At 39.7% G+C, this 12,766-nt stretch overlaps 1 protein-coding gene across 2 annotated transcripts in view; it reads left to right on the forward strand.

Annotated features, from left to right (window-relative positions):
- Positions 1-9,685, forward strand: part of FABP2 (fatty acid binding protein 2) — a 34,587-nt gene extending 24,902 nt beyond the window's left edge. For both annotated transcript variants that reach the window (XM_044224111.1, XM_044224112.1), the window contains exons 2-5: positions 6,104-6,218; positions 7,601-7,773; positions 8,943-9,050; positions 9,380-9,685. In XM_044224111.1, coding sequence (XP_044080046.1) covers positions 6,152-6,218; positions 7,601-7,773; positions 8,943-9,050; positions 9,380-9,430 — 399 coding nt within the window. In that variant the 5' untranslated portion in view covers positions 6,104-6,151 and the 3' untranslated portion in view covers positions 9,431-9,685. The remainder of the gene's footprint in view (positions 1-6,103; positions 6,219-7,600; positions 7,774-8,942; positions 9,051-9,379) is intronic.
- Positions 9,686-12,766: the final 3,081 nt, after the last annotated feature.

Below are 12,766 nucleotides of genomic sequence, written 5' to 3' on the forward strand. Positions count from 1 at the left end.
ATATGAAGGAGAGACGATCCCACCTCAGCTTAATAAATCAAAGAGAAAGAGAGGGGACAAGTATGAAGATGCAGGGGGATGCAGTCTTTGCATGTGCCTCACTGTTACAATTTTAGGCCTTGCTTCCTCTTGACTGAAACTGTAGGTATTCATTCTTCTTCTATACTTTAGCATAGTGCCTGGGTCACGGTAGGAATTCTAATATTCATTGAGTAAGTAAGTGGGTAAAAGAATTTATAGGAGTAAAGAAAGTACTAACAGATAATATTGAAAAATCAGAAGGCACAAAAATTGAGGGAATTGTTATTTGATGGTTTATTTTCCCTGTGAAGTAATGTATAGGTCATCTGCTGGAGGCCAGGGAAGAAGAGTATAAGAAAATGATTAAATCCAACATCAAAAAAGTAAACAATCTGATTAAAATGGGCAGAGGAACTGCATAGACATTTTCTAAAGAAGAAGATGGTCAACAGACAAATGAAAAGATTTTCAACATCCCTAATCATCAGGAGAATGCAAATCAAAACCAAATGAATTATCACCTCACACCTGTCAGAATGGTTAGTATCAAAAAGACAAGGAATAACAAGTGTTGGTGAGGATATGGAGAAAAAGGAACACTTGTGCATTTTGGGGGAGAATGTAAATTGGTGCAGCCCTTACGGAAAATAGTATGGGGTCCCTCAAAAGTTAAAACTAGAAATGTCGTATGAGGGGCACCTGACTGGCTCGGTTGTTAGAACATGTGACTCTTGATCTTGGGGTTGTGAGTTTGAGCCTCATGTTGGGTGGAGAGATCACTTAAAAAAACAACTCTTTTAAAAAGAAGGTAATATCATACAATAGGGTAATTCCTCTACTGGGTATTTGCCCAAAGAAAACAAAAACACTAATTGAAAAGATATATGCACCCTTGTGTTTACTGCAGCATTATTTACAGTAGCCAAGATAGGGAAGCAGCCCAAGTGTTCATCGAATGATGAATGGATAATGATGCGATGTAGATAGATAGATAGATAGATAGATATAACGGGCTAGACATAGTGGAATATTACTCAACCAGAAAAAAGAATGAGAGCTTGCAATTAGACACAAATAGATAAACCTAAATCATAAGAGACAGAGAAAGACATATGATATGATTTTACTTAGATGGAGAATCTAAAAGGTAAAATAAAGCAGAAACAGACCCAGAAATAGAAAAACAAACTGGTTGTTGCCAGAGAGAGGGTTGTGAGGATGGCAAAAGAGGTGAAGGGGAGATATAGGCTTCCAGTTCAAGAATGAATCAGTCACAGGAATAAAAGGCACAACAGAGGGAATACAGCCAATGACACTGTAATATCGCTGTATGGTGACAGATGATGGTGACATTTGTGCTGGGCACAGCTCAACAGAGTTTCTGAATCACTATGTTGTACACCTGAAACTAATGTAACATTGTATGTTAACCAGACCTCAATAAAATAATTTTTAAAAAGAATAAAACTCTGCTTTTACTAGGAAAAAAAATTATTAAAGAAGCTGTCATAAAATGAGGAGGGAGTTGACTGGGACAGAGAGAAGTCTTGCCAGGCTGTACAGACAATTCAGCTGAGACTAGGAACCACGCATGTGTAATAGCACAGGGGTTGGTGCAGGAAAAATGTGCAAATTAGTTTTTTGTTTTGTTTTTGTTTTGTTTTACTGGCAATAGGATATTGATTAGAGAATGTAAAGAAACCAGGAGGGGGCTCCAATCTGGGAGAAAATAAAGGGAACTGACTGATGTTCTCTCCAAGCAAAGCTTTCTTAATATCCCAAGATATGGGAGAAAGTGAAGAAGCTGAGAGGATGGAGAGTTGTGGTCAGAGAGTCCCATGCTAAATTTTATAGAAGGAACAACTCTGGCAAATGCAAATCACAGGTTATTATCCTGGATTTAAGTGGATCAAGTATAACAGAAGTAAAGGTTACTAGAGATGAGGATGTTAAGGAACTGTGAGGCCTGCATGACAAATGATTTATCTATATGGACTTTGAGGTCATCCAGGATGATGGCAGGACACAGATGATGATGCCAGCTGCCAAGATCTTCACTGATAGATCTTCAGTGGTAGATAGTAATGTTAGATGGGGACAGATGATAGATAATGATAGATGAGGTAAATGGCAGATAACTATGATGAAGTAGGCTGGAAGGTGATAGCCACAGTGGTCTCAAAAGAAAAGACTTTCTTAGAAAAAGGTAGAGGGGCAGAAACACAATGGTTTTGATGGGACATGGAGAACTAACGCAAACCCATCTTCCACTTTCTGTGGTATGAGGAGCATAGGAGATGAGTAACCTTCCATCCAAATTGCCTGAGGGAGACTGATCACTTTGGGGATAGACCTAGACTACAAAGAAGGCAGAAGATGAAGGAGTTATAAACCCTTCATGCAAAGGGCGCCTGGGCGGCTCAGTTGGTTAAGGGTCAGCCATCAGCTCAGGTCATGATCCCAGTCGTGGGATCGAGTCCTACAACAGGCTCCCTGCTCAGTGGGGAGCCTGCTTCTCCCTCTTCCTCTGCCTGCTGCTCCCCCAGCTTGTGCTCTCTCTCTCTCTCAAATAAAAAATAGAACAAAACAAAAATCCTTCATGCAAGATCATTCAACTGACACATTCGAATCCCATAAAATGTCTGTCTTGTTATTAAGGACAATCAGCAACCCATGCTGTCCACTATATGGCAGATGTCCTGCTATGCACGGCTGTAACTCTACAGTTTTTCTGGAAGAAAACCCACCAACCATGTCAGGTGCAAAATCTAAGACATAATTTAGCAGGCCTTAAGATTTCTAAAATTTAGAAGACTATGGTTAAAACAGAATGAAGTGGTCTCTGTAGGCAAACACTAGAATTCTTTCTCATTCCCCATTCACTGCTAGGGATTGGATAATAATCTTAAAACCTCTTGTTGCTCCTTGCATTGGTCCCTCAAATCCTTCTCTTACAAGGGCCTAATAGAGACCACTAGTTTTCTCTGACATGTAAAAGTTAAAGAAGTTGGGATTGAAATTCTGAGGTGATAAGGCCTGGAAATGCCATTTTCCATAAATGATATATTTTTTAATTATTCTAGAAAAACATTCCCTCCTACTAAACAATGTGGTGAAAGGATTTCTGTGATTTCTAAAAAGTTATTTCTTTGAGATGAGATTGGAACATTGTACTGCCCTTCCTCATGATGTTTCCGTCTTCATGATGATACTACTATTCCCTTGGCTATCATGAATCAGCTGTTTTTGTCTTTTATGACTTTTATGAGACATTTAGAAGGTCATTACATTTGGAAGAAGTAGGCTTACCTGACCCACTCACTCGTGGTAGTTCAGGACAAGCTTCTCAGAGTAGTCAATGACCAAGCTGGGACCTAAAGCAACAGAAAACATGCACAATCAGGAGAGCAGAGACTGAAAGCAGCTTAGTGTTAGACCTTAAAGGACACAGTAAGAAATGGCAAGAGACTGAAAATATGAATAGGGGTCTCATAAGACATGTTAGGAATGTAATTTGTATAATCTCCTGCAGGAATGGGATATGGATCACCAGGAGCTTCTGTTGATTTCCATTTCTTCGATATCACTCCATGACTAATGGGGACTATGAGCCTAGAGAGAGAGAAAGAGAGCATCTCTGCACATATAACCCGATCCACCCACTCTCCCAAGCAACAGGACCCTAAGTCTTCCAGTTTTATCAGAGAAGAAAACAAAGAACTGGGTCAGCCCTTAGCCAGATGGTCCAATTGTATCATTAGTAGGAGAGGTATGCAGGGAACTTGTTCTATAAGTTCTATACAATCTTTTCTAGGTGGGGTCCAGGTGAGTGGTAGGAATTGAGAAGCTACAGAGCTGGGAAGCTGGAAAAGTATAGTGTTAAAAATTTGATCTACTCATTGAAAAAATGATGACATTCTGCAGACAACAAGAACTCCTGACTGACTTTAAATTAGGATATTACCACTGGTAAATAGAAGACTGAAAAGTTTAACATGCCCATTCTGATAGTAGTTAGCGTCCAAGTGTTATTTACTTAACTGATCCCTTCTCAAGTGGAAAGTATACTAGGGTGATGGTTCACAAATGATGTGGTTTTTATTATCTTTGATAAAAGGGAGAAAAACAAAGACAAAATAATCCATTTTTTTTCATAAAGTTAGTTACAGATGTAAAGGACTTCTATTATTCTAAAATTACAATCTCTCTTCCCCAATACCCCTCTCCCTCTCTCTATGTTCTATCTTTTACTCTCTTAATAAAATAATGGAGTTAGTAGAAGGAAGTTAGATTTTTAATGTGCTTACTTGATAAACATCATAATAAAAAATAATAAAATAATGGGCAACTCCACTGAAAAAGTGTGCCCAATGGATACAGTCAAAATTAAAAACTAGAGATGCTTATGTGATTTGGTTGGTTAAGCGTCTGACTCTTGATCTCAGCTCAGTTTTGATCTCAGGGTTGTGAGTTCAAGCCCCATGAGTTCATTCCCTAGCATGAAGCCTAATTAAAAATTAAAGACTCAATTCTCTTCCCCCAATTTCCTGCTCAAATGCATTAGATGTATCCTTCCTCTAACTCTGAATGAAATGTTGGGCATGCATGCTCTTTAATTAAGTTAATTAATTAAATTAAATTAATGTAATTTTAAGAAGTCTTTCTTTGGTCACATTTATTCACAATAATGGTCGCTCTTTAGCAAGTGATATATTCAGACTAGTTAATAATGAAAACTCTGCACTTCATGTAAGTTAATGTGTTTCCTCCACAGCTCAGTTCTGTTCCAGGCTAAAAGCCTACAGTGGGGGAAGGGAGAGATATGGTGACCTCCTTGTCTTTTTACCTTTTTAGCTATTCTCCATAGCCTTGTCCCACATACACATTGAGTTTTAGCTTCTGATTGCACCAGGATTGGGGAAGAGAGGGAATATAAGAGTAAAACAAAGGAATGGTTTTAATTAATGGCATAGCTGGTATCTGGTTTTTGTTTTCTCTGTACATGGCAGAATGTTTAAACCTGATTGTTTCTCTAATGGAAGTTTTCAGATTATCTAGCTACATTTCTACCTCTTAAAATTTTTCTCAGTGGCTAGTCACCATTCAAGACCAAAACAAAAACCTAGTGAACACTATGTGTCATAAACTATACCAGTTGTCAGGATATTTACCAAACTCCTGGCAACTCAAAAGCACAATGCAAAAGAACATATTAGTAAAATAAACAAATCTTCAGTCTCAGTATCATATTAACTTTAACTTTTTATTCATATTTGGTCGTAAAATCTTATTTTATAAGGTAATTCCTATTGTAAAAAAGGGATAGGTCATTAATAGTCTCATTTTCTAGATGTTATTTGATGTATGTTCTAAATCGTGTTACTACCAATGTAGTACACACTTTGAACTTATAAACAGAAAACCTATTTTAAGAGAGCACACATTCTAGTAACAGACAAAAGAGTATTTTTAAATACTCTGTTTTTAAAATAAATGTTCTTACAACCTGTAGCTTGACTACATGGGGGGGAGTGGTAATAAATAATACCTATTCTATTGTTCATCATGTTTCATAGTTTTATAAAACTATAGTTTTATAGTTGACTCCTGAACAACATGGGAGGTCAGGGGCACCACCCCCAACCATGCAGTCAAAAATCCTTGCATAACTTTTGATTCCTCAAAAACTTAAACACTAATAGTTCACTGTTGACCAGAAATCTTCCTGATAACATAATCAATTAATATATATTTTGTATGTCATATGTATTACATAGTGTATTCTTACACTAAAGCTAAAGAAAATATTTAAAAAACAAGGGAGAGTAAATGCACTTACAATATTGTACTGTATTTATAAAAAAAATCCATATATAATTGGATTCGTGCAATTCAAATCCATGTTGTTCAAGGGTCAACTGTAATTCAGTTGAATTTCAGGAGAGGTTCTAAGAAATTTATAGAAAGATAAACTACAATGGTTGGGCATTAGTGTAGTTAAGTGACCTTTTAAACTTTAAACTTCCACATCACAGTATGAAGTTGGTTCTAAGATAAGAAGTAGGATAAATTGTCTCCTAAGGACAGACCTGGATCTCTGATCGCTTAGAGGCTGACTCAACTGGAGAACATGGCTTTTGACGGTACTTGGAAGATAGACCGGAATGAGAACTATGACAAGTTCATGGAAAAAATGGGTAAGGGCTTAATTCTTCAGTGGCTTGTTATTTTGTTCTTCACAGACATTTTTCTTTCTAATTCCTTCTAAACCTCAGGGTTTAGGGAATGATTCCTGTTCTGGTGGTGAGGATCCAGAATGTGCGAGGCTCAAAGTAGGGAAAACAATACTCTCACTTCTTCTATTAGGAAAACTACAGTTTCATTAGTGGGAGAAAAGATTCTTTGAGTTCTCTGAAACAAAATAGATCCAGGTATGATTCATTTACTCTTCAACTGCTGCTTGGGCCTATGTCACTGAAAACTTACTTTTTTTGGTTTAGAGAGTAAAAAAGGGCAGTGCATAATGAAAATGTCAAAACTTTAAAACGTTGAATTCTAGGGGATGGAAAAACAAAGATCATATAGTAAAGTAATGCGGGAAAAAATCTATCATGATTCCCAGCTCTAAATAAGACTTAATTCTCATTTCCTCTGACATAAAATTTTGGGAATAATCTCATGATTCCATGTGATTTCTATGTGGGTTTTAATTTAATAAATTTAATATCTATTCCAATACTCTGGCAGCTCATACACTGCCCAAGATGTGCAAACAAATTGGAGTCATTCCCCAAAAACAAAATTTGCATCATTATATCTTACAGTTCCAGAATTCCATGTTGAAATTTATGGGATTCAGGGGTGCCTGGGTGGCTCAGTGGGTTAAACTGCTGCTTCGGCTCAGGTCATGATCTCAGCGTCCTGGGATCGAGTCCTGCATGGGGCTCTCTGCTCAGCAGGGAGCCTGCTTCCTCCTCTCTCTCTGCCTGCCTCTCTGCCTACTTGTGATCTCTCTCTGTCAAATAAATAAATAAAATCTTTAAAAAAAAAAAAGAAATTTATGGGATTTGCACATTCTTACAATAATGAATTTGACTGCAATATTTGCCAATTTTCTCATTTTTGTGATGGAAATGCCACAAAAAGCAAAGAGACTTATGGTTCTAAATTTTAAAGCTATTATGGAAAGTCAAAAAGTTTATGTTTATAAGTTCCTTACAAATATATTAATATATTTAATCCTTTGTTTGACATTTCTGGAATTTAGTTTACTTAACACTGAAGCAAAGATTTTGATAATTATGTTAAAATTACTTGTTCTAAGATTCTACAATTCTGTTTTTCATTTAATTTTTCACAAGTTTTGGAAAAATAGCTTGAAACATTACTCTTGATCTGATTGAGCTTGAATTTTTTCTGTAGGAGGCAATCTGAATGCTCTTGTGCAAAGGCAATGCTATCAGGTTTTCCTTCCTACCATCAAAATGTACATAAACAAATAAATATAACAGAATGTATTGAAATAAACACTTTCTATGGCATTTTGATTTTATTTTCTCCAAAATCTTTTGCTTTGTAGGTATTAATATGGTGAAAAGGAAGCTTGCAGCTCATGACAATTTGAAACTTACTATTACACAAGAGGGAAATAAATTCACCGTCAAAGAAGCGAGCGCTTTTCGTACCATTGAGATTGTTTTTGAGCTTGGTGTCACTTTTAATTACAGCCTAGCAGATGGAACTGAACTCAGTGTAAGACACTTTTTATAAGCAATGCATTCTTGATTTTTCTACACAATACTAAAATAATCTGTTCTCTGTCACTGAATGGTTTAATGTTAAGCCTCCTTCATTTTACTGAAGCAGCCAATAGAGTTTATACACATTATATATCACACAAATTGGCAGGATATTTAAATCTAATGTTTTTATTTTCATACATCTATAAATAATCTGGATTGATCAATAGGAATTAGAGGAACATCCTCTGGATGATTAAGTATAGACCCATTATTCATAAAGAAAACTAAAGCTCAGTATTTGCAACTTTACATACCTGGTAGCAGCAAAAGCTTTTAGATTTATCTAACTTAAACATAATAGACATTCAATAAATACACTGAAATAATAAAATAAATGAATAAATTAGTTAATGAATGAGTGACCAAATGGAAAAGTCTGATGCATGCTACATTGTAGGTCATTGGGAATATAACTTTCAATGTTTAAGATAAAAAAATTTAGGTAGTCATATTTTTCAAATGATTTTTTAAAATCTGTTTTGTCCTTAGCATTTTTCAGTTAAATTATATATTTGTAATGACAAACTGTCAAATATTTTATCAATTATGACCATTTATTTATTTATTTATTTAAAAATTTTATTTGTTAGCAATCTCTACACCCAACATGGGGCTTGAACCTACAACACAAAATCAAAAAGCTGCATGCTCCATCAGCTGAACCATCCAGGCATCCTAACGGTCATTTTAAAATTATTATAACAATTATAAAATTACAACATACACAGGGGTGTTAGGCTCTTCATGAAACTAACTTGAACCATGACTAAATTTAGGATACTTTTTTTAACATGAAAGATTTAGAAAAGGGAAGCATTGCTCATCTACCTTAAAATTTAGCATTTGGAAGCAATTGAGTAAGATAAGCAAAAGGGTTACCAGCATATACTCTAGAGCCCCCAAAGCTAAGTTCAATCCTGGCTTTATGACTTTAGGTGAATTATTGTGACTCAGTTTTCTCAACCATAAAATGGAGACAGTAATATCTACTTCAAGCTCATTGTGAAGATTGAAGAAGTAGACCTATAAAACTCAGAACAGTGCCTGATATATGTGAGATCCTAAAAAAGCTATTTGTTATTATTATTATTACTTACTATTATTATTTTACATTTATAGGGTACTTGGAACCTAGAGGGAAATAAACTTGTTGGAAAATTCAAACGGACAGACAATGGAAATGCACTGAATGCTGTCCGAGAAATTGTAGGTGGTGAACTGGTTCAGGTGAGTGGTAAAAAGATCATAGCTGTTTCCTAAAGAGAAAAATAATTATATAATAATAATTTTATATTTGTGATTGCTGAGTTATATATTCAACAAATAAACTATTACTTTTGTATAAATCTTACTTATTTTAACTAAAAGTGTAAGTGACTAAAAATCAAAAAAATGTGTTTTTAAGTGGGTATATCTTCTATCTGTATAAAATGTTGCTATCAAGATTAAGAAAAAAATATTATAATCATTTCAAAGCTATAACAATACTAATATTTTTCCTAATGGAGCCTTAAATCTTAATGGCAAATTCTTCTATGTTTGTTAACACCTTTCAGACTTACACATATGAAGGAGTAGAAGCCAAGAGGATCTTCAAAAAGGAATGAGCTTTGTTTTTGGAGCACAGCCCAGAACACAAAATGAATGGAAAATCTATATTGTACTAAAACCGTTTTTCTCTCCCTGATTAGTCCTTTTGTAAACATAACCAGTGACTCACATTTCTAAACTTACCAAGGCAAAACAAGTAAAAGCTAATTAGGATTCAATTGTTTTACATTCCCTAAGATGTACATTTATTGCTGTATTGGTGTTCTAAAAGAATTGGTGACTTTTTTTCAACACAGATAAATAAACTTTGTTTCCACAATGCTTTATAAGTAGCTTCATCCTTTCAAAAAAAAAAAGAAAGAAAGAAAGAAAGGGGTGCCTGGGTGGCTCAGTGGGTTAAAGCCTCTGCCTTTGGCTCAGGTCATCGGGTCATGATCTCAGGGTCCTGGGATGGAGCCCCACATCGGGCTCTCTGCTCAACAGGGAGCCTGCTTCCCTCTCTCTCTCTGCCTGCCTCTCTGCATACTTGTGATCTCTGTCTGTCAAATAAAACAAATAAAATCTTTAAAAAAAAATAAAAGAAAAAAGAAAAAAGCTATGTGACATATACAATGATAGACTATATAGGTTTTGGGTTTTTTTCCACATTTGGTAAACTAAAAAGACAGCTTGCATGGGGGTCTTTAAAATCTTATATGGGTTGTGATTTTTCAGCAGAAACTTTGCAGGCCAAAAGAGAGTGGCAGGATATATTTAAAGCGCTAAAAAGGAAAAACTTACAACCAAGAATACTCTACCCTACAAGAATACCCTACCCCACCTTATAAAGATACAAGGGTATCATTCAAAATTAAAGGGGAGGGAAAGAGTTTCCAAACAAGTGAAAACTAACAGAGGTCATCACCACTAAACCAGCCTTACAAGAACTGTTAAAGAATCATTAATTGGAAAAGAAAATGCCGTAACTAGAAATAAGAAAATATATAAAAGAAAAGATCTCACTAGTAAAGCAAATATGTAGTCAAGGCAGTAGAGCTGCCACTTAGAAGCCAGTATGAAGGTTAAAAACCAAAAATAGTAAAAATAACTATAACCACTTAATTAGTTTAAAAATATACAAAATAAAAGGATATAACATATGATGTGAAAAACACAAAACATGGGAAGAGGTACAAAATGTAGTGCTTTTAGATTCATTCAAACTTAAGTGATTATCAACATAAAATAAACTTATATAAATAGATGAACAGAGATAAACCTCATGGTAACCACAAACCTAAAACCTATAACAGAGACACAAAAAATAAAGAGAAAAGACCCGAACATAACATTAAAGAGAACCATCAAACTACAGGGGAGAAGATAAAGAGAGGAAGAAGTAAACAGAGAAGAACTACAAAAATAACCAGAAAACAATTAACAAAACGGCAATAAGTACATACTTATTGTAAGGGTGGGGCAGACTGAGTGGAGTCATCCAATCAGTAGGCCGTATGTATATCCACTGGGAAGGTTGAAATTCAATTGGCCACCTGTGTAGGGGCGGGGCTCAACCACCCCCATAAAGGTTGCTCTGCCAGGCTGCCAACGGGGGGGGCTCCTGCAGGAGGGCCGGGGGGCTCCTGCAGGAGGGCCGGGGGGCTCCTGCAGGAGGGCCGGGGGGCTCCTGCAGGAGGGCCGGGGGCTGCTGCAGGAGGGATGGAGTCGGCGGAGAGCGGTGAAGTCCGCGGAGAGCGGTGAAGTCCGCGGAGAGCGGTGAAGTCGGCGGAGAGCGGTGGAAGTCCGCGGAAGGCGGTGAAGTCCGCGGAGAGCGATGAAGTGGAGCGGAGAGCGGTGGAAGTCGCAGAAGAGCAGGGGAGTCAACGGTGTATAGAAGAGCTGTAACAGCTCTTGTAAGAGCTATAACCGCGTTTGGCGGTCCAGCCTCCAGCCTCCGGCGGCGGCCCCGAGCGCCGCCGCCTGCAGCCTCCGGCGGCGGCCCCGAGCACCGCCGCCTGCAGCATCCAGCCTCCGGCGGCGGCCCCGAGCGCCGCCGCCTGCAGCCTCCGGCGGCGGCCCCGAGCGCCGCCGCCTGCAGCTTCCATCCTCCGGCGGCGGCCCCGAGCGCCACCGCCTGCAGCCTCCGGCGGCGGCCCCGAGCGCCGCCGCCTGCAGCCTTCGGCGGCGGCCCCGAGCGCCGCCGCCTGCAGCTTCCATCCTCCGGCGGCGGCCCCGAGCGCCGCCGCCTGCAGCCTCCGGCGGCGGCCCGAGCACCGCCACCTGCAGCTTCCAGCCTCCGGCGGCGGCCCCGAGCGCCGCTGCCTGCAGCTTCCATCCTCCGGCGGCGGCCCCAAGCGCCGCCGCCTGCAGCCTCCGGCGGCGGCCCGAGCGCCGCCGCCTGCAGCTTCCAGCCTCCGGCGGCGGCCCCGAGCGCCGCCGCCTGCAGCTTCCAGCCTCCGGCGGCGGCCCCGAGCCATCGCCTGCAGCCTGCAGCCTCCGGCGGCCCAGCAGTCCAGTCGTCTGCGGTCCAGTTGTCAGCGGTCCCTCGACGCCTGCGGTCCTGAGACATCTGCGGTCCAGTTGTCAGCGTTCCCTCGACGCCTGCGGTCCTGAGACATCTGCGGTCCAGTTGTCAGCGGTCCCTCGACGCCTGCGGTCCTGAGACATCTGCGGTCCAGTTGTCAGCGGTCCCTCGACGCCTGCGGTCCTGAGACATCTGCGGTCCAGTTGTCAGCGGTCCCTCGACGCCTGCGGTCCTGAGACATCTGCGGTCCAGTTGTCAGCGGTCCCTCGACGCCTGCGGTGCCAGCGGCCCTGCCCCGCACTCCAGGACCCTCAGCAGTGACACAGTGAGAAACGACCTAGATGTCAGCAACCTCATTGGGAGTAGGCTCGCCGGGGTCAAAGTTGTCATCTTTTATAAAAGAAAGCCCTGACCGGTCAGTGCGATTCATGATGCTTGGCGCGAAATAAAGCTTTGCTTGACCTTCGCTTTGTATCAGTCTCGTTCCTTTGATCACGGACCCTAACACTTATCAATAATCACTTTAAATTTAAATGGACTAAAGGTTCCAATAAAAAAGACACAAGTTGGCTGAATAGATAAAAATAGAAGACCACCGGGACGCCTGGGTGGCTCAGTTGGTTAAGCAGCTGCCTTCGGCTCAGGTCATGATCCCAGCTTCCTGGGATCGAGTCCCACATCAGGCTCCTTGCTCGGCAGGGAGCCTGCTTCTCCCTCTGCCTCCGCCTGCCTCTCTGTCTGCCTGTGCTCGCTCTCTCCCCTTCTCTCTGACAAATAAATAAATAAAATTAAAAAAAAAATAGAAGACCACCAATATGATGTCTACAAGAGACTCACTTCAGATCTAAGACATACATAGGCTGAAAGTGAAGAGATGGAAACAGATATT

This window comes from Neovison vison, chromosome 11, assembly GCF_020171115.1.
Source record: "Neovison vison isolate M4711 chromosome 11, ASM_NN_V1, whole genome shotgun sequence".
Classification (NCBI taxonomy): domain Eukaryota; kingdom Metazoa; phylum Chordata; class Mammalia; order Carnivora; family Mustelidae; genus Neogale; species Neogale vison.